Source organism: Prinia subflava, chromosome 28 (genome assembly GCF_021018805.1).
Source record: "Prinia subflava isolate CZ2003 ecotype Zambia chromosome 28, Cam_Psub_1.2, whole genome shotgun sequence".
Lineage (NCBI taxonomy): Eukaryota > Metazoa > Chordata > Aves > Passeriformes > Cisticolidae > Prinia > Prinia subflava.
This window is the reverse complement of record NC_086274.1, coordinates 350224-367928: the sequence shown is the minus strand read 5'-3', so window position 1 is coordinate 367928 and position 17705 is coordinate 350224. Positions and strand designations below refer to the sequence as shown.

General features: G+C 49.5%; 1 protein-coding gene across 1 annotated transcript; it reads left to right on the top strand.

The window, feature by feature from the left end:
• The first annotated feature begins 2921 nt into the window (after positions 1-2921).
• DRD3 (dopamine receptor D3) lies at positions 2922-16579 on the top strand. The gene is made up of 7 exons (XM_063419940.1): positions 2922-3061; positions 5289-5580; positions 10541-10653; positions 11867-12009; positions 13063-13259; positions 14133-14478; positions 15310-16579. Exons 2-7 carry the CDS (start codon positions 5299-5301, stop codon positions 15504-15506), a joined length of 1278 nt encoding a protein of 425 aa, XP_063276010.1. The 5' UTR covers positions 2922-3061; positions 5289-5298; the 3' UTR covers positions 15507-16579.
• Positions 16580-17705: the final 1126 nt, after the last annotated feature.

Sequence of the window (17705 nt, the reverse complement as noted above, 5' to 3'; positions counted from 1 at the left end):
CTGTTTCTCTGCCTTGCTCCAGTGATACCATGATGTGACAACCAAGGCCTGCAACATGCCCAGTGTTTGACAAGGGCAAATATACACCACATACTTGATTTTGGGATAGGAAGAAGGAGAGGATTTTATGAGAGAGACATTGCATTAACCACTGTATTAAAGAAATTGTACTGTTAATAAAACCCAGTGCAAATATCACAATCTAGATTGCTTATGTAATTTTAATTCAGCCTTGCCTCTGTGTGTGGTGCAATCTATTCTAAATTAAATGATCACATGGATTATTATCTTGCTCCACAAGACCTCTGCTGCAAAGCAAACACAAGAAAGTCATTAAGTCCCTTCCCCAAAGAGCTTCCAGTCTTGGGAAAACCAGACAAGGGGGTGTGAAGGGAGCCATTCCAGGAAAGAGGTGGGGTGGGAGCACATAGGATAATGAGCTTCAATAGAGCAGAAGCATTTACAACAAGATTATTTTTGAAGAATTGCATTTGGACAAGAGAAGCTTCAATGAACACCCTACAGATGCCTTCCAGTGCCTAAAGGGGCCTACAAGGAAGACAGAGACAGACTTTTTACAAGGGCACATAGTGACAGGACAAGGAACAATGGTTTTACACTGAAAGAGGGTAGGTTCAGATTAGATATTAGGAAGATATTGTAAGGGTGGTGAGGCACTGGAACAGGTTGCCCAGAAAAGCTGTGGATGACCCATCCCTGGAAGTGTTCAAGGCCAGATGAGAACTAGATGAGTTTAAAGCCTCTCCAACCCATACCAGTCTAAATTCTGTAAGAGTTTTTTTCTTTTTTTCCTGGAGTCAGAGTAATATTAAGAAGTGAGATAAAATAATTAAAAGCAAGAAACAAGTTTCACAAGGAAAACACAACCAGGGGATCCACTGACACACAAGGCAAGGTAAAGGGAAGGTTTCAGCCCTGGAGATACAAACGTGAAGCAGAACAATGGTGATTTTGTGGTTATAGCAGTGAATTCCCCCTGCTGCATCTCCCTCATGTTGGAGGAGGGCCAGGCAGTGTCTCTTGATCGATCTGTGGTTAGCTGCTACATCAAACAGCAGCAAAGCCTTTGCCATCGTGCCCTGTGGCTCCATAACCCTAGAGCCAGTGTGAGCACCTTGGCAGCCACAGTCCTTCAGGAACTGCCCACAAACAAAAACTGCCAAACTGCATTTAAAAACTGCTAAAAGGAAGTTAAAATGCCTCCATCTCCCTGCCAGCCCCCAGTGAGGGGTCACTCTGACTCGCACAGCCCTCATGAGTCAGGACAAGCATCACCGTGTGCACTTTCCCCTCCGGCTGGAGCCACACAGGTGCAGAAGGGGTGTTGGACTCTTTCCAAGCTCACAGCTAAAAAGCCTCTGCTGGACATGGGCTTCGCCCCCCTTCCTTGGGTGCCCCAGGCACGGTTAGAGAGTGCATTTCCCCAGCAGTGAGCAGTGTGGTTCAGAAGACGGCAGAAGTTCGACTGTACAAATCCAATGTAAGCACGGTAAATGCAGTCCCTGTCACACCGTTTGGGGGCTCCCAAGAGAACGGAGGGCTGGAGAGCCCTTCACGGGTCATTTGGTCTCATAGCCCGGCAGCTATATCCTCCAGCAGGACACAAATGTGTCGCCCTAGGGACTGGGCAGTGACTCATCGCACTCCTCCAGTGCCATCCACGGAGCTGCCACGGGGCAGCCACAGCCCTGGTGAAAGGCAGCGGTGCTGCTCAGTCCCATCAAACCCTGCAGGGCACTTTCACCATCCCCAGCCAGGCTAAAGATGGTGCTCTCACCCCTGGCACCTGGTGGGTGCGAGGGCTTTCCACAGCACCCCTCCCTCCTACCACTCTCACCCACAGAGAGCTCAGCCAGCAAAGCTGCAGGCAGGAGAGATGATCCAGGCTGCCCAAGTCCCAACACACACTTCTGAAGTAAATTCTTAAAAAATAGGTGAGATAAACTCTGCTCTCCATGGGATCTCCTCTTCCTCGCCCACATACACGGCAGCCTGTGGCCACCCCTACCTTCCATAAAGAGGGAGGGCCACAAGCATTATGTGCAACGAAGAGAAAGCTCAGCCCTGCTGCTGAGCTCCCTGCACCCTCCTGCCAACTCCCTGCAGCCCCATTTGCTGTGCCAGAGTGGGTGGCGGGCACAACCCGACCTTCAGGGAGAGAAGATCCACTGGCATCACTCGTACCCCGGTGATTACAGTCTGAGGAGAACCGTGCCTCAGAGACTCGATCTCAGACCCCAAGAGAAGCCACATCGCAGAGATGTGGCAGAGCTTGCAGCCGTGCCCTGGCCATTCGTGCTGTGCCTGCTGACAGTGGTCCTTGGAGAAGGATGCTTCCCAATATTAGTCTCCTTCCCAGCTTCCTCCCCGCTCACCCACACTTCTCCATCTCAGGTTTAAGGTAGCTCATTTAAAGATACATATTTTTTTAAACCTCCCCCTTCTTAAAGTCATCTCTGCTTTGATAAATTTTTTCAACTGGTTTTTTGTTGGGATTGATTTCTTGGGGGGGGGGGGGGAGTGGTTTTTTGTGGGGTTTTGTTTGTTTGTTGGGTTTTCGGTTGGTTGGTTGGTTGGTTGGTTGTTGGTTTTGTTTGTTTGTTTAAGTGACAGCTTTCTATCAGCTGGGCACGCAGCCCGGCCAGGGCACCTCCCGAGCCCCGGCGCCCCGGGCTCGCAGCTCGCCGCCTCGCCTCCAGCAGGAGCAGCTCCATCCCTCAGCAAAGCACGCCCCTGCTGCGGACCCCGGCTCCACAGCCCGCCCAGGCTCTTTCCGCCGCGTCCCTTCAGGAGAAGGAGAAGCCCTGGGGCACCCGCGGAGGGCACGGCGAGCGCAGCCCCGGCCCGCTGGCCCTCGCCGGGCGCCGCGGGGTCCCGGGGCAGGGGCGGGCGGAGGAGGTGCCCAGCCCGGGCCCGCCCCGCGGCTCCGCGCCGGGAAGGCGGCAGGAGGGAGCGGGTCGGGCCGGGACTCAGTGGGCCGGGGACCGGGACCGGGACCGAGCTGTGCTCGGCGGCGGCGGCACGGCCCGACGGGCCGGGGGTAAGTCCTGGCGGCTGCCTCCCGCTCCCCTCCCGCCCGGTGCCGGCGGTCCCTTTTCCCGCAGCCCTCCGCCTCCCTCCCTGCCCGGTTTTCCCCAGCCCCCGGGGGCCCGCGGCACTCCCGGGGCACCGGGGGGAGCGGCGCTGCTCCCGCTGCCCCCCGGGTGCGGCGGCAGCGAACGGCGGGAGCGGAGCGCAGCCGGAGACCAACCCAAAGCCGCCGGCACACCTGGAGCCTGCGCTCGCACCCCGAACCATCCCCGCACCCGGACCCCTCCGAGGCGGAGAGCCACGGGAGGAGCGTCCCTTTCCCCCTCTCCCCTCACTCTGCTCTTCCCCACGGCGGCGACCCTCGTCCCCAGGGCAGTGTGGCACCCCGTTCCCAGGGCGGGGGGTGTCCTGCCACCGCTCTGGGAGGGTATCCAGGTGCACGGGAACGTGCCCGGGTTGGCAGCACCCTGGCCAGGTGCGGAGTGAGCAGGACTGGGGAAGGGTGGAGGACAGTTCAGGGATGAGGGACCTGGGAGGGATCTTGGTAGGGAAGACTGACTTTGGGATTAGAGACGAGAACAGTGCTCATGGGTATAAGAAACAGAAGACAAGACAGGAAACTCACAGCCAAACTGTGTATTGGGATGCCTTATGCCTTCTGGTTATGTATATTGTGTGTGATGTTTTGTTCATCCCCTGTTCTGGCCTTGCTTATCACCTAGGCAGCTGCTTTGTCCAGCACTACAGATCCATCCTTTCCTGGCTCTAGACAATACAAAATTCCCAGGGTGGGAGCTGTGTCCGTGCAAGGGACACAGTAAAATGAATCCTGTCTTTGGGTGGCTGCAGCTCAACTGTTTTATAAACAGTCCTGGACTCAGCAGCAGCATTCATGCTACAAGAGATCTTCGTGATCCAGTGGAAATCTTAACTTCTTTGTGAGGGTCAGGCAGAAGAAAGATAGAGAAGACAAGCACAAGCCATAAGAGATTGTTTCATCCCTGTTCTGAGGGATCCGTGTTCACAGGACATGGGGAAGCTCTGTTTCCATCTCATTCAACCCTTGTCCTCTCCCAGCTACAAAGCATCTGGGGAGAGTGGCACCACTTTTAAGGATGAGTATATCCCAAGGGGCTGGAGCAATTTGTACCTATTTGCACAGCTATTCTTCCTGGAGTGTAGCTGTGCAGCAGCTGTGCATCACAGATGCTGCTGTTCAAGAAGTGAGGTGAAACAGAAACATTTATACCACTGGCATTGCAATGTTTTTTCCTTGCTTTTCCTACCTGTCATGCTGATGATGAGTTCAGCAACAGGGGCAGTAGCAAAGGAAAAAAAGATACAAGCCCTTAAATGTCATGGAACAACCTCAGTACAGCAGCTTTCATATTTCTGGGAGAAAATCCCCCTTTGAAATCAAGGAAAGGTTGGTTACTGGGAACAGACTTGAATCTATTGTAAGAAAAAGAAATGCAGACCACCCTGCAATCTTTAGATTATTTCATCCCAAACATCAAGCTGGTTTGCTTTTCAGCACAGGAAGCACATGTTCTGGCCAGGCATGGAAAACACAGAGCATGGTATGGATGGAATGGGAACAGCACCAGCAGTCAACCCTTTACAAGGCAGGCAGGCTTGGGACATGCAGCAGGAAAGGAGGAATTCTGGAGGTGGTTCTTGCTGCCAGGCAGGCAGGGATCAAGAGGCTCTGCCAAGCTGCCTAGCACCCGAGTGTGTGAAGGTATTGAAGACGTTTTTTGATGAGAGAAGGAAGAGGATACTTCCCAGAAGAAAAGATACAAGTTCCAAATTCTGGCCAAGCCCTAGTACGTTTGAGTAACTGTGTTGGGTCTTCCTCATCATTTCAAATTGTTGTCTTTGAGGCTGCACTCTTCCCCAGCTGACTTGTACTGTGCTGTGACTTTGGTGCTTCTCAAAACCATTGCCCACTTTCCAAACTGCTGTATTGGTTGCTAAGATCCACCTTTCACATACACACAGGAGGTGAAATCTTGTATTCTTCCCTTGGTTTATATTTAATGAAAAACAGAACAGGCCAAACAAGTCTTTAAGCAAACCTCTGCCCACATATGAGCAGAAAAAAGACCTCTCTGATTGCCTTGAAGGAGAATTCATAAGGAAAGTATAAAAATCATACCAGTACCCAAAGGGGGTACTGTTCTCCACAATTACTGCAGAGCTCTGATTTTCAGTCGTCTCTTTTTTCCTCTTTGCAGTGGCAGCCCCATGGCCCTCATCACCAGAGCCAGCAGCCATCCTAACACGACAGAACCCATTCCCTGTGGGGCAAACAGCACCACGGAGCCGCAGCTGCCCCAGTCACACACCTACTACGCCCTCTGCTACTGCATCTTGATCCTGGCCATCATCTTCGGGAACGTGCTGGTCTGCCTGGCCGTGCTGAGGGAGCGCACCCTGCAAACCACAACCAACTACCTCGTGGTGAGCCTGGCAGTGGCAGATTTGCTGGTGGCCACTCTGGTGATGCCATGGATGGTGTACCTGGAGGTGAGTACCTCTCAGGAATGATTAACAGACCTTACCCACACCGCTGCATGCGTGGTCGTGTTCCTAACGAGGGCTGTTTAGACTCATCAGTTTAGACTGATCTGTGTGGAACAGCCCTGGAGCTGTCCTGCAGGCTGTGTGCTGCTTGGGTGTGCTACATGGAATGATGAAAAAGAAAAGGAATAAGGGTGTGTGTGTGTGTGTGTGTGTGTGTGTGTGTGTGGGAAGCCATCCCAGCAAGATAGAATTAGACTCTTCAGTTTGATTGCAACTAAAAAATATTATTGAAGTGAAGTTTTATTTCAGACTGGAATAGTCTATCAACTCAAGTGCATTCCAATCCTTAATGAAATCACATTATGCTTTGCTTTAGAAAACACTTGGCACTCATTCTTGCTGTGGACAGGGTGGGACTGAGGCACATCTGTGGAGCAGCCTCTGCCCCATGCAATGCCTTGGTCATGATTTGTGAGCACAACAGTAGGTCCATTTCCTAGTTGTGTTTGTAGACCCATTCAAGACTAATTTCCATCTGTGGAGCTTGGATAATTGAAGCAGCTGATGCAAGAGTCATCCAAACAACAGGGAAAAGAACTCACACACATCCCAAACCCAACTACCAATCCTGGCATTGCACAGTACTTCCTCTGGAACTGGGCTGTCTGACTCCAGCAAGACTAAGATTTAAAAAACAGTCCAAAAAGCCCCGAAGTTTTTTCAATATTTGCTGCTGTTTATGTGTCAGCAATGCCATCAATGAAGCAGGAATGGCATCATGCTTCAATATACCATGAGCCTGGAAATTGCCAAAAAAACATTCAGTCCCTGAACCCATGTAGAATACCTATTCATTTACTGAAGGTTTGCCAAATTAGACTTCAGAACTGGCCCTTATTTATGGAGAAGCTTAAGGCAGATGAATGCCTCAGACTTCAACACTGTTTGTGAAGTTTGTGCTTTACACTCCATTTTTAAAGTTATCAGTGGCCATGAAATGTGTTATTTTATCAATCATGCAGACCATAAGTGTCTCATCCTGAGAAATCTTTTGGGAAGGCTGTGAGAGAGCAGCAACAGGAACATTTTATAGCTTCAAAATCCTCATCTCCACGTTAGGAGGTTTCTGGCACAGAAGTGCTATTCAGCAATGTGTCTAGCAATCTTCTGGGGGCCAACTTGTAGGTCTGACACACCAATACTGCTGCCTTCTTTACTGATCCCTGGTGCTGTGGCTGCTGAAGCTCACCAAGGTTTCCAAGACAGTGGCATTAGGGTATCGTGCCCACTGGAGTTTGAGGGTGTTAAACACTGTCATGGCATAGATGGAGGAGGACATGCAGCAGCATGGCTGGGAACACCCTTCTCAGTCTTCTCACAACATCCAGTTCTACCTCCAGAGGGGAAGAAAGCTTCAGGAGAAGGTTGTCACTGAGGTCTAATCTGCTGGTACTCTGTGGGAGTCACACTGTCTCCTCATCTTGTCTCTCACAGGGGAGCAGTGAGACCCAAGCTGCTCTGTGAGCTCCAGGAGCTGTGCTGGACTGGTGTCAGAGGGAGGAGAGAGCTGAGTTACTGCAGCTCAGCAGTCCTGACCACTGAGTGCTCTTTTACTCCCACTGTGCAAACCCACCAGCAGCCATCTCACAGCTGCAGGAGCCAGCAGCAGCCCCGAGCATCAGCTCTCCAACACAAAACCCTCAGGGAGCCTGCTAAGAGCACCACTGCTTTCATACCTGCCATTGCCTGATGCAGCTTGGTTTCCTACTTTCCCACCCAGGTGCTGCTCAATGTGGCATCACCATTCATATCTGAATTGTGGAGATTTTGTTGTTTATTTTAAAAATTCAGGAGAGTGGTGGATATGCATAAGTTTAAAAAAATAATCATTGCGCATTCATGAACTGGAAAGCTTCCTATAGGGTTTGGAAGTTAAAAAATAATAACACCACAATTTTGTAGATAAAGCAGACTGGTTGTCAAGGAAGATTAGGTGAAAACCTGACCTGAATAGTCTATAGGGATCTTTAGCATTGCGTTTGATAGAGCCAGGATTTCACCCTGGACACTCTTCTGCTGCATAATCACTGAGTGGTAATGAGAGATTGTGTCAGCTCATCTCTCTGTAGTTTGCTCTCATCAGCTGTAAGATAATAATATTTGACCATCCACCTCACCCAGGCAGATGTGCGAATTCATTCAATACCTGGGATATTCTTTGAGATTCCTGGACAAAAAGCACCAGAGGGATAAAGAGGTACCCTGCCAGCACATGAAAACCAGAAAGGCAGACTAGCAGGTTCTAGCTGCTGTAACAAAGATGATTAGAACAGAGCAATAAAAGGAAGGGCAGAAATAAATTTTTTTTAAATTTTGAACATGGCATACAATAAAAAGCCTCTTCTTCACTAAATTAAATTCTTCTTCACTTAAATTCTGGAATAAATCCTGCATTTGTATACCCCACAGGTAAATATTAACTACTTCACCAACTCCAGCAGAGCTACTCCCCATTTTAGAAGTGGCAGGTGGAAGTGAGAATGGGTTTTAAGCCCAAACATTTTGATCTGTCAAGCATCCTCTTAGACAAGCTACAGTCTAGTATGCAGGTGGTGTGATCTGATAGAATCATCCTGAGAGGGCTCACTTCTGAGACATCCCCACCAGCACCTTTTTCAGTTTTAATGGTTCACATTCTTGAGCTCAGCATTTTAATGTGTTCAGGACCTTGGAAACTCCCTCTGTTAAGTGCTTGTTCATCTGCTGGGTTAGCAGCAGCTGGCTTTCATGTGAACACCTGCCACTGGCTTGGTGAAATATTCTTCAGACTCCACAGCACACACAGGAACTGCATTGCTTTTTGCCTCAAACTGCAGAAACATCCCTTACTGGGTCACACTGCAAAGGCTTCCAGCATTTTGTTTTTAATATATTTTGTGGTGGTCAAGCAGATCTCAAAACATGAAACTAAAGTAAAACCAGTGTAGTGTTTCTTTGGAAGCTGAACCTACCTCTTGAGGTCCCTAATCTCAGATGGACAGCCTTCAGTTTGCGTCTTGTAACTCACCTAACTGCAGAAAAGCTCAATGGTTTTGGATTGACTTCTTTTCCCCTTTACTTACTTTTTTATAAGAAAACAAAGGAACACCACCATTATCAAGAGAATTGGAGAAGAAAGCCAGTTCCCATTTCCCTCCCCTGCATTCATTCAGGGTCAGAGGGTCTAATGGAAGACTGCCTCATTCAGTACCTGATTTCTGAAATGTAGCAGCTGGGTCCAGCAGAGAACACCATAAAGACACAGCTCACCCCTCAGCAAGTTTCTGTGCCCATGTGTGGGAATGCTGCCACTATCAAAACCACTTGAATTTCTCAGGATTATTTCTTAAACAACAAAATTCCCACAGAGTGAATCTTATATTTATACAAGTGCTTCTCTGTGCAGGGAGCTGCATCCTTCCTAGGCACCAACACTCAAGGTTGACCCATTGCCTGAGAAGCCAAGCTTACTTGTGGCACCCTCTCCAGTGTGGTCTGGGATGGGTATTTTTGAATGGGCTTTGAAAACTCCCAAGGATGGATCCTGCACAGACTTACCAAGCAACTGGCTCCACTGTCCTGTAGTAGAAAAGTAACCTTCATAACCAGTTTGCTTCCAGCTCATGCCTGTTGCCTCTCCTGCTCCCACCACACCACTGCTGTGAAGAACTCGGCTCCATCTTCTCAGCTACTTGCCTTCAATCTTTTCAATGACCTCCAGTAGGCATTTGAGGGCTGTTAGTCTCCCACCCCTCAAAGCCATCTCTTTTCCAGACTGAAGAAGTCCTGCTCTCTCACCTGGTCCTCACAGCTGCCCCAGCCCCTGTGGATTGTTTTAGTGGTTCTCCACTGGACTCACTCCTGTTTATCAATGTTTTTCCTCTATTGATACCTCAAAACCAGGCACAGTATTCCAGATGGTGTCTAAATGTAAGCAGAGAGACCAGGAACTAGTGGCAGTTTCTGAAAGCTTCCCAGGATCCAGCTGAAACAGCAGAATCTACAGGGCTGAAGGCTAAAATCAAGGCTCTCTCCCAAGCATGGACTTTCCCCCTTTTTTCTCTCCTACTCCCCCATTCAGCACAGCACTGGGTTTGTTTGCACTTGAACAAGGAGAAGCCTGCCCTCCATCTCCTACGTGGAGTGGGCACTGAGGCAGACCACCTCCCTCAGAATCAGGCTGTCATCCCAACCCCAAGGACAGCAGGGCCACACAGTGCTTGGAGCATGTTTGTCAATCAGAAAGGTCGTTGTCAAGAACTTGGTGGCTGCTCCAAAACCCACTTTCGTCCATCACTAAGACTGGCTGCGGCTGAGCTTCCACAACCACACACTTCAGCTTAAAAATTCAAAACAACCAGAACAACAGCTTGGTAGCAACTCAGGCCCCTTTATCTGAGTAGTCTGTGAGTTCTCACTCAGATCTAATAATCTAAATCTGTAACTGAGATAAGAATTCAAATTAGGTTTTTGAGCAGCCTCAGTGTCAGATCTCAGTTTCATACATAAATGCAGAAAATTTGCAGCACTTTCCCGGCTTGCTGCCTGCAAGAGCACTCTGGCAGCTAAGCTGAGAAAGATTTTCAGCCCTTAAATTTCCTCAGATAACCATTAATCAAAGGATAAATACAGTGATATCAAATTTAAATCAATTTATCATGCTAGGCCTTGAGATAAGGGATAACTGTTGTTTCTTCTCCCTGCCTCCCTCTGCAAGAGCAAATAAAGGATTGAAATTAAAGTGAGGCTCCTTCTCCACGTCCTACTGCTAGAACACAACACAGGTGCCTCAGTTTCCCTCTGCCCATCACTGTGGACATGAACTCCTCCAGCTGCTGAGATACTTGAGGAGAGCAGCTCCTTACACAAAAGTTGTCAGGACCAGGTGCAGAGCAACGCTGACAGTTCTGTGTCCCTGGTGCAGGTGACCGGAGGGGTGTGGACCTTCAGCCGTATCTGCTGCGACATCTTCGTCACCATGGATGTCATGATGTGCACAGCCAGCATTCTGAACCTCTGTGCCATCAGCATTGACAGGTGAGACACAACAGCATCCAGGGGACAGCCTGGAGATGGGGGCAGCCCTGTGCCCCAGTGGGGCAGGGACAAAGAGGTGGGGTGAGCACAGACATCGTCGGTGTCTTCAGGACAATAAACCCCTGAAGGTCCGTGCCTGTCACTACTGCTGTTGATGAGGCTCTGCTCTCACTGTGCAAGGAGAGGTCTGCACAGAAGGGCAGGGAGACACAAGCCATAAGACATCCCCAGTAGATAGTCAAACACATCCTTAAGCTTTTTAAGGGCAGGAACCACAACTGGTAATCCAACTCCCACTGGTGTCAAAGAGGGTTTCTCCTGGAGATCTCACTCATGAAGCTTTAATAAACAAAATCCTGCCTTGTACACAGGGAGAGATGAGCGTTCTTGCTGTGTAATCTTGAGCTTTGCCCTGGTTTTCTGCCTTTTAAAACTGAGCCTATTTTAAGTAATGCTGAGGGCTGGGAGCCAAGACCTTGGCACATGGGATCCTACTGGGACCAAGGAGTGGGAGAAGGGAAAAATACTGCATGCTGTACCTTTGTGTACTACCTAATGTGTAGTTCAAGGATAACAGGCAGCTCTCAGTGCTGCATTGGTCCAGTGTTCCTCCATGGGAATCTGTATCCCCATTTCAGTTTGGCTCTGTCTGCAGGAAGCAGTCCCCAGGCTCTCCTAAAAATGAGACTCCTGTGCCTTCCCAATTCTTACCCTGCTGAGCTGCATCTCCTGGGGCACCCCAGCAACTGAAGTTCCTTGACACCTGCCCCTGGGCAACTCTCTGCTCGTCAGGCTAACACCAGACCAGGCAGCTGAGACAAAGAGTTTTGTAGTTTGTGGTTACTCCAGAGAGTGCTCTTTCACAGCAGTGCCCAGTAACTGTAGGGGCTTGAGGGTTAGGGATTTCCTGGAGTTTCTTGATCCATCTGGTAGCCCAAACCTGGCAGCTTCACATGCTGTGAGTTCTGCTGAGCATTTCTCTGCACTGCTGCCAACTAACTGTGATTTCCTCTGTTCCTCCCCGCAATGCCCCACTTACCATTTCCACAAACTGCTGATCCCATCATCTGATTTTCTCTACTTTCCTCTTCTATTTCTTCACCACATCCACCATCACGTTCCCTGTGCTGCTTTCACTTCTCCTTTTAAAAACCTGGTCCTTTCCCTCCCTCCTTCCTCCGTCTCCTCTTCCCGGAGCTGGTTTGGTCTGCAGGTACACGGCAGTGGTGAAACCAGTTCAGTACCAGTACAGCACTGGGCAGAGCTCCTGCAGGAGGGTCTCTCTCATGATTGTGATTGTCTGGATGCTGGCCTTCGCAGTGTCATGCCCTCTCCTCTTTGGCTTCAATACTACAGGTGGGTGATATCCTGAACAACAGCAAGCAGGAGGGGTTGGCAGTGGAGCTGCCCTGTGTGTGGCCAGGTCATTGAACATGGGTCCTGCAGATTTGCCAAGCTACAGGAAATTTTAAGGAACTGGGAAGCACACTATGAAGGGAGAGAAAAATCCCCATGTGCTCTTGCCTATAAACTTGCCATTTGCTCAGGCAGACACTGACTATTGCTGTAAAGGGCAAATCTGCCTGCTCTATTGCCAAATCAATGCCCATCAAGGCGTCCAGCTCTTCAGATTCCCATCAAACAATCACTTTGGTCACACACATCAAAACGTGCAGCACATACAGCACACACACACCAGACTTAATGGCATCTTGCCAATATCAATAGGTTCAGAAGCACAGTTTTGACTCTGATACAGAACACATTCCTAAACAGCAAGGACTGCATATTAGCATTTCTTGTTAGAAACCTTCCTATCCAACTGGCTGTCTGCCTCCTTAACTAATCCCTTGAGGAGAGCAAACAATTTAGCCTCCACCTTGGAAGCAGGTTGGTCTTTTTCCTTTCCCTCAGCTACGGCAACACAGTCTCCCTGGAGGCAGAGGAGCAGGGGAGCCTTCCTTCCCCTCCCACTGAGTCACAGGCAGAAGCCTCTGCTCCCCATCCATCCTCTCTGCAGTACTTGAGGGAGGAAAGGCATGGGAGTGGGAAATTTGGCTGCCCCCCTCTGCCTGGTTCAGACAGATAGGGGTGAATGCACACCCTGCATCTAGACAGCTCAGAGGCTGTCAAAGGAATAGGAGAAAGGATGGGAATAGACATGGGAGAAGAGAACAGACCTATTGGCCAGAAAAACAGGCAGATGCATGCTGGCTAGTGCTAGATGGTCCTGTGTTGGGTTCACTTTAAGCACCACATAGGTAATTGGGTAAGCCAGAGCATAATCTGCACTCCTTAGCCTGCCTTTGCCCCCAGCCACCTTTTGTCTCGCTTTGCCAACTCACCAGAGCTTCCTTGTACTAAACCGAATCAGCTCAGCCACTCCTCTCTCTCTCTTCTTCTCCCTAGGGGATCCCAGTGTCTGTTCCATATCGAACCCTAGTTTCATCATCTACTCCTCCTTGGTGTCCTTCTACCTCCCCTTCATGGTGACCCTGCTGCTCTATGTCCGGATTTACCTGGTGCTCAGAGAGAGGCAAAGGAAGCGAAGCCTCACGCGGCAGGGCAGCCCGAGCGCCAGCACCAAACCGTGCTACGCACACCAAGTAAGAGCCACTCGAGCCAGCAGGACAGGAATGCATCCTCTCTTCTCCTCAAAGGGTTAAAACAGAACAGAAAGCATAAGGAGGGGCAGGACACGTTTTCATCCCATCCCTTGCTCGTACACCAAGATATCTGAGGCGCAGAAGCTCCAGTTAAATCCTTTTCAGGCCTCTAGAATGAGGATATTCCCTGGGTATCTCTGCCCTCCAGAAGTGGCAAGTAGAAAAGAGCACAGCCTACTTCAATATTTCTTCAGAGCAGGGTTTTCTCAGCCATGCATAAGTCTAAGTAATTTCTTCATTTATTGATTTTAATGTCTTCATTTATTGATTTTTGCTCTATGAAGATTCATTCTCAGGGCTTCACAGGCTTTAACCTCTGCTATTAAAATAAAAAACCCTCTTCATCTGATAGACTTAAGAGGTCAAAATACTCGTGGCGCATGCAACATTTATTCCACTGACATTTCTAGATGAAATATCTGCAACCATGGGAACCAACACAGTTGGTTTCAAACAGCAGTTTGAAAGAAATTACCTGGTCATGCATATCCACTCCTTTTACCCACTCATTTTTGCACAGTGAAGCTGCTTTAAAAGGGTGGGGATGCTGAGGGGAGCAGGGCCAACAGAAAAATACAGACGAGAGGTTAGCAGAGCAGGGGCTTCTGCTCTTACTGTTCTCATGCTTCTCCTTGGTGGGATGGAGGCAAAGCGTTATCAACTGCTGGTTCACCCCCGGTCAGTCCAGAGGATATGGTGCAATGTAAGAGGCAAGTGAGGCTAAGGATATCCTCTACAACTTCCCTCATCATCCTCTGGCCCAATGAGCAGCTTGGATGGTTTCCAGTTCCTCTGTGGCATCCTCTTTTGCAGGAACACACAGAGAGGAAGGCTTTGCCAAACAGATGCCAGGGCACGTTTTCCCCCTGCCTCTCGCTGAAATGCACAGGCCAGGAGATGTCGACAAAAGGGAGGTTGCTGACAGCCTTCAGCCTGCAGCGGTACCGGAGCTTCTGCCACGAGGCCTCCCTCACCAAGGCACCAGGCACTACCCAAAACAGCAGGTGGGAAGAGAGGAGAAGGAGCACGAAGCCGGCAGTGGAGGTACGGAGGCTCAGCAACGGTGGAACCATCAGCAGCTTGAGGCTGGCCCAGCAGCAGCCCCGACTGATCCAGCTGCGGGAGAGGAAGGCTACACAGATGCTGGCAATCGTCCTGGGTGAGCAAGAGCCATCCTGCCTGTGGGGTGCAAGGGGTGATGGTTTGGGACTCCCAGGAGCACAGAATCTCCTAATACAACACTGAGATTTGTAAGAAGTGCAAGCTGGGCCTTGGCTTTAGCTATTACTGCTTCACAAACTCAGGAGAGACAGTAGCAGGGCATTTAGAGATCTAGAATAATGCTCCCAAATGTTGAGAGCCATGTATGTTAGTATTTTATTTACCATATTTTGTTACCCTTGTGTTTAAAATCAGGGGCCAACAAGTCCTACTAGAGGGAGCAACAGCCAATACCTTGCTTTTCCTTTTCCCTTGTTTTACTATTACAAGGCTGGAACAATCCTAAGTTTCCTATACATGCAGAAGCTCTTAGATCTAATTACAGAAAGGGAAACTGAGGCAAGGACCCACAAGGAACCAGTTCATACAGCTGTGTAGAGAAGCCAAGAGATTGGTGTCTCTGTCACCTGCTATGGTCACCACATGCACTGTTCCCCCCCGTTAACTCAGTACTAGCACGGAAATGGAGCAGCCCTTATCCTAACTCATTAAAGCAGCTGAGGCTTTCCCTCAAAGCTGTGGCCACTTGCTTTTGTCTGTCAACAAAACACTTCTGAAGCCACATCCATTCAAAAGGCTGGTCCCAAGGAGCCCAAGCTTTTGCCAGGTCCCTCTGTGTCAGGAATAAATGTGGCCCTCAGTGTTTGTGAAATATAGGAACATCATGGAAATAGTGAGGGGTTAGAGGGAGAGGCCACCAGTGAGGCCCCTTTCTAAACAGCTGATGCTCTGAACTCATGGATTGTTTTCTGCTTCTCTCTAAACCCAGGGGCATTCATAGTCTGCTGGCTGCCCTTCTTCTTGATTCACATCCTGAACGCCCACTGCCCATCCTGCCACGTGCCTCCAGGGCTTTACAGTGCCAGCACATGGCTGGGATACGTCAACAGCGCCCTCAACCCCATCATCTACACGACCTTCAACACCGACTTCCGCAAAGCCTTCCTCAAGATCCTCTGCTGCTGACTGTGGGGCCACACGGGTCTGCAGCAGCACCCCAGGAGGAGAGAAAGACAGGGATGAGCCAGGGAGTCCCTCAGCCCTGGGCACAGCCAGGTGTGCAGCAGATCAGCCATGGCTCCTGGGAGCTGACAGCCTGCAGGGCACACACGGCCCAGCCGCAGAGGGCATCGCTCATCTTGGTGGATTTCTACACCATGGAAATGCATTTGCCCTCCCACAGCTGGAGCCTCAGCCTGCAGCAGGCACCCAGCTCATGCACAGCAGTCCTAGTAAGAGGACAGAACTTGGCCTCTTTGTTGAGGACCCTGATCTCTTCAGTCAAGAGAGTGAAAATTGGACAAGGAAACAGAAAAGGAGCACTGATGGAGAAATAACAACTTTCCTGTTGTTTCCATGAAAGGGTTTGCCTGTAAAACCAGGTCAGTCTAAGTGCTTGAGAAAATCGCCCTAGTTGCAAATGAAATTTTCCCTTGTGCTGCCAGCTTGTATTTTACTGTTCCTTGCAAGGTAGAGAGGTGGCTGCCCTCCCTCTGGTAGGTCAGCTCACATTGGAAGTGCAATACTACCCCGGGGTCGCCTCTCCTCCTGACCCAAGGACCAGTGATAGATTGGCCACTGCTTAACCACCACACGCCCCAGTGATCTACTGGGGCCACCAAGAGAACAAGGCTCTTGATTGCTGCCATAGATTCAAAACTGTTTTTTCAGCTGATTGCATGCACCCCATCTCAAAACCCATTCACATCTCCTCGGAACCAATCTTCACCTGTGCTCCTCTCCTGACAGGAGCACTGCTAGGTTTAGGGTTTGTACCACCTGGCTGCTGCAATCGCTCCAGTTACAGCCCAAATCTGGGGGAGAGCTGTTTCATAATGTTCCTCCCAGTGAGAAGGGACATTGGTCTTGGCATCAGCCCCAGGACTCTCCCTAACACCCCTTGCCAAAACTGTTGTCACCACATATGGCATCTGTGTATCCCAGCATCCAGGAGCTGGCCAAATACAGCCTGGCTATGGTGTCCTTTCCCAGCAGTATTCTACAAAGCCATCTCTAGTAGTTCCTGGATGAAAAAAACAGACAAGTTCTGATGTACCCTAAGTATCATATGGTCTCATATCATCATGGTCTCATATCAGGGCACTGTAATGCTCTTCCCCTCATACAGACAAACCTGGCATGGGCCAGAGAGCCTCAGCATGGTTCTCTCATTTTGCCCCCTTGCAGTACTGGATCAGAGGCTTCAGCTCTCACTCCCAGGACTTGGCTTAGTTGTGCTGTCAGCCATGCTCATTTGATAGCTTTGGGCTAACTCTGTGTGCTGCTCCTGCCTGTGTCCATGCTACAGCTTCTCCATCTGGGAAGGGCTTCCTTTCTTTCCTAATATGAAGCCAAAGCCATTGTCCTCTGACTCCAGAGCACATAGCAGAGCTCTAGCTGCTGCTTTGGTTTGTCTGGGCTTTGGGAGGAGGATCTTGTGGAGAGCAAGCGTCATTTGCCTGGGCAGGTGCCCTCCATACTGCATTGTAGCTGCCTTAACCCAATAAAACACAAGTGTAACTGGAAGTTTTGGTATCTTTGTGGTAAATGTAGCTCTTTCTTTATAAGTCTTCTGTCACCTGTAGCCCTCTTAAGACCTACTGTGTAAAAAGTTATCATCCACCTAGACACCCACAAGTAGTCTTTATTATTACTGGCATTTTCCTTGCAACTGGGAAAGAAATCAAAGGCTGCTGTGAGCACTTCTAGCAGATGAATTCTGGAAATACAGTCAATTAATTTCCCAGCAATTCCACTCAGACATGCAGTAGCGTTACTCCATCTGCTCAAAGATGCTGGCTAGCACGGGAGACTCAGCACACAGGAGGGTGAAGGTATGAATGGAGTGAACCAACCCGTGGACAGATTGCCACTCAAGGAATCCTCATTAGGATGCTTCATAACAGAGATGACCAGTCCAGCTGCTTTATTTAACAATTGTCAGAAAGGAGGAAACTGAAAGATCTTTTCAAGAATTAGTAGGTCCCTTCAAGACCTAGCCTAGCATCTCTCAGGGATCAGTTTGATCTTTCTTGAATGTGAACCAGTTCCTCAAGGAGTGATCCCCAAGATGATTCAGGATAGAGATAAGAACAAGAGGTGTGGCAGAAGACTAAGCAGCATTTTGATGTCCACACAGCTATGAAGGATTGGGAAAATTCTGTA

What these genes read in the sequence shown, in the direction of transcription:
- DRD3 (XM_063419940.1), top strand. Translation starts at nt 5,299, where the DNA reads ATGGCCCTCATCACCAGAGCCAGCAGCCATCCTAACACGACAGAACCC. An exon ending in TGTGCCATCAGCATTGACAG is followed by an intron (nt 10,654 to 11,866) that starts GTGAGACACAAC and finishes TTTGGTCTGCAG; the next exon opens with GTACACGGCAGTGGTGAAAC. An exon ending in GATGCTGGCAATCGTCCTGG is followed by an intron (nt 14,479 to 15,309) that starts GTGAGCAAGAGC and finishes CTCTAAACCCAG; the next exon opens with GGGCATTCATAGTCTGCTGG.